At 40.1% G+C, this 2,713-nt stretch overlaps 1 protein-coding gene across 2 annotated transcripts in view; it reads left to right on the forward strand.

The window, feature by feature from the left end:
* Uso1 (USO1 vesicle transport factor) overlaps positions 1-2,713 on the forward strand; it is a 64,904-nt gene that overhangs the window by 34,622 nt on the left and 27,569 nt on the right. For both annotated transcript variants that reach the window (XM_013350904.2, XM_005359497.2), the window contains one exon: positions 1,305-1,445. In XM_013350904.2, the coding sequence (XP_013206358.1) occupies positions 1,305-1,445 (141 nt within the window). The remainder of the gene's footprint in view (positions 1-1,304; positions 1,446-2,713) is intronic.

The following is a 2,713-nucleotide window of genomic DNA, read 5'->3' on the forward strand; positions in this document are numbered from 1 at the left end:
TGAACTCAGGACCTTTGGAAGAGCAGGCAATGCTCTTAACCACTGAGCCATCTCTCCAGCCCCCTGCAGTTGGTCTTTTTAGAGCATCTGCAGTGTCTCTCTCCAGTTTTATTTAGGTTTGCTTATCTGAAAGTGCACCATTGTTTTCATTAGAATAGCTATGCCCCTGACGGAACTGTTTCATTATATTCATTGTTACAGTTATAATCCTAAGCCTTTGAAAACTGGAACTAATATACTTGGGGAGAGGAGGTTAGAGCTTTTCCTCTGAGGAGTTGACTGGCTCTCTCTTTCTCTCTCCTTCTTGCTTGCTCTCTCTGACTTTATTGATAGGTTCTCACTATGTGGCCCTGGCCTGACTATCTCCTGAGTGCTGAGATTTAAGATGTGCCACTACACCTAGCGAAACACCACTTTCAGATCTTCTTCTTTTTTTCATTAATTAACTCAATGCCTCTCTGCTCCTCTCCAGAAAGTCATCTTTATCAGAGAAACAGAATCTGTGATAGTCCTGTCTGTAGTGATGTTAGTGTTTTAGTTGAGTTCTTCGGCATATCTGCTATAAAGTCATGGATGACATTTGTCTGGCACTTTTGTTAAGTAAGTTTTCTCATATATATGTATTATATTAGGTATAAAAAGTTTCTTCATATAAATAATATGATTAGTTTGTAAAAATGTAAGCCATCGTTTAGTTATTTTGAAGATGTAATTGGGCCTAAATAATGGTTTGTTTCTGAAACTTATTGTTAAGATTCAGAGTAATCATGGAACTGTAGGGATTTAATAATGAAACCAGCCCCACCTAGTGTATGAGTTTCTGTCATGCCTCCAGCTGTTAGCTTTAGCCTCTTTATCTCCAGGGTTAGAGAAAGTCCTGGAACTCAGGCCGTCTGTTTCAGACCCACTCTGTCTTTAGATAGTCCCCACTTCCTCTGCTAGGAGCCTGCCATCTTGTACCTGAATTCAATTTTGTATTGAATATGTCTTATTTGTAAATACTGTGTTGTTTCAGTCCAGAAATGACTAAAGCAGATAGTGAGAGTTCAGATCACCTGAGAGGGACAGCATTAAGCACACAGCAAAGTACTAACACTGTTGCCATAGGAGAAAGGGGTCATGCTTAGCTATGGTGAGCATATTAGGGAATACCCCAACAGATGGTTCTGTCCGTGGGGGTCAGCTTTGTCTCATGCCTCTACAAATGATTTTGAGACAGGGTTTCCTCCTGCCTCCACCTCCCTGGTATGCAATACCATGCCCTGCTGCAAATATTTAAAAGACAATTTTTATCTTGTTCACAGCTTGTCCGAGTACTAGTGTCTCCTACCAACCCTCCCGGTGCGACCAGCAGCTGCCAGAAGGCCATGTTCCAGTGTGGGTTACTGCAGCAGCTTTGCACCATCCTGATGGCTACGGGAATTCCTGCTGATATCCTGACCGAGGTAAATGAGGGAAAGACAGAGGCCACTCTAGGAGTTGGGAATTAGACACTAATTTAAGGAAACTTATCCTTAGACCCAAATTTTGAAGTCAAGAGCCCTCTGAAACAGATATGTTGGTTTAGCCTAGCAGCCTGTACAATGAAATGTCTCTCTGTACTTAGCACAACAGTCAAAAAATTCAAAGAAAACACAGTAATATTCATAATCCAGACTCTCTGTGTATTTTCCATCTTTATGTGGCTTATTTTTCTTTATTTCTTTTAAACTGTGACTGTCTGTACTCTGTCACTCTTTAAAAACTTTGCTTTATTTTTTAAAAAATACTATTTAACTTCTTTTTATAATTCCCTATACTCTTTTTCTTCTCTCTCCCAAGCCTATGTACATTTATCCAACACTGTGACCTATTTAGAGGTCTTTTTTTATCTGAATTTGTCTTTATTGTGTATCTGTAATTATTTTCTGACCAAAAGCACTCTTTTTTTTTTTTAAATGCTAAGCAGGCACAGCTAGGGCCAACACGGCCCTGCCTGCTTGCTCCACCCAGTACAGCATGGCAGAGGCATGTTCACTGCCTCTGAGAGTCATGTACATTGCCTCATTTTTAGGCACACAACAGGTCTGTGTTGCCATTAAGCATATTGTAGCACTCTGCTCACAGATCCCACTTAAATGCTCTGTAGCTGGACCTCCCAAAATAGAGTCATTCGTGCTGGCGAACCAGGAAGCCTTCTTAAGGAGCCGCACGGTTTTCACTGCCAATGCTGAGTCAGAAAGACTTCTCTCAAACTCGCTGCCATCAGAGTCCATCTGAAAAAAATAATTGCTGGCTACTAAGAAGCTGTGCTTAACTCTGTTCTTTTATGTCTAGAATTCTTTTTTAAGCTTTCTTAGGTTTTACATGGTTATAGTTGACTATGTTGGTGTGCCAATTTGTTGTAGGAGGCCACTCACTCATTCAGACCTGAAATAATCACTCAGTAACTGTATTAATTAAATCACTGCTTGGCCTATTACCTCTAGTTTCTTATTGGCTAGCTCTTACATTTAAAATTAATCCATTTCCATTATTTTATATTTTATAAGTTTCGTGGCCTACCGGCAAGGTTCCAACTAGCAGCTTCTGTCTTTCCCCTCTGGCAGCTACATGGTATCTCCCTGACTCCACCTTCTTTCTCCCAGCATTCAGTTTAGTTTTCCCTGCCTAGCTCTATTCTACCCTTTCTTTTTTTTCTGTTTTTTTTTTAAAATAATTTTCACTTTTATAT

The sequence above is a fragment of the Microtus ochrogaster genome, linkage group LG1 (genome assembly GCF_000317375.1).
Source record: "Microtus ochrogaster isolate Prairie Vole_2 linkage group LG1, MicOch1.0, whole genome shotgun sequence".
NCBI classification, from domain to species: Eukaryota; Metazoa; Chordata; class Mammalia; order Rodentia; family Cricetidae; genus Microtus; species Microtus ochrogaster.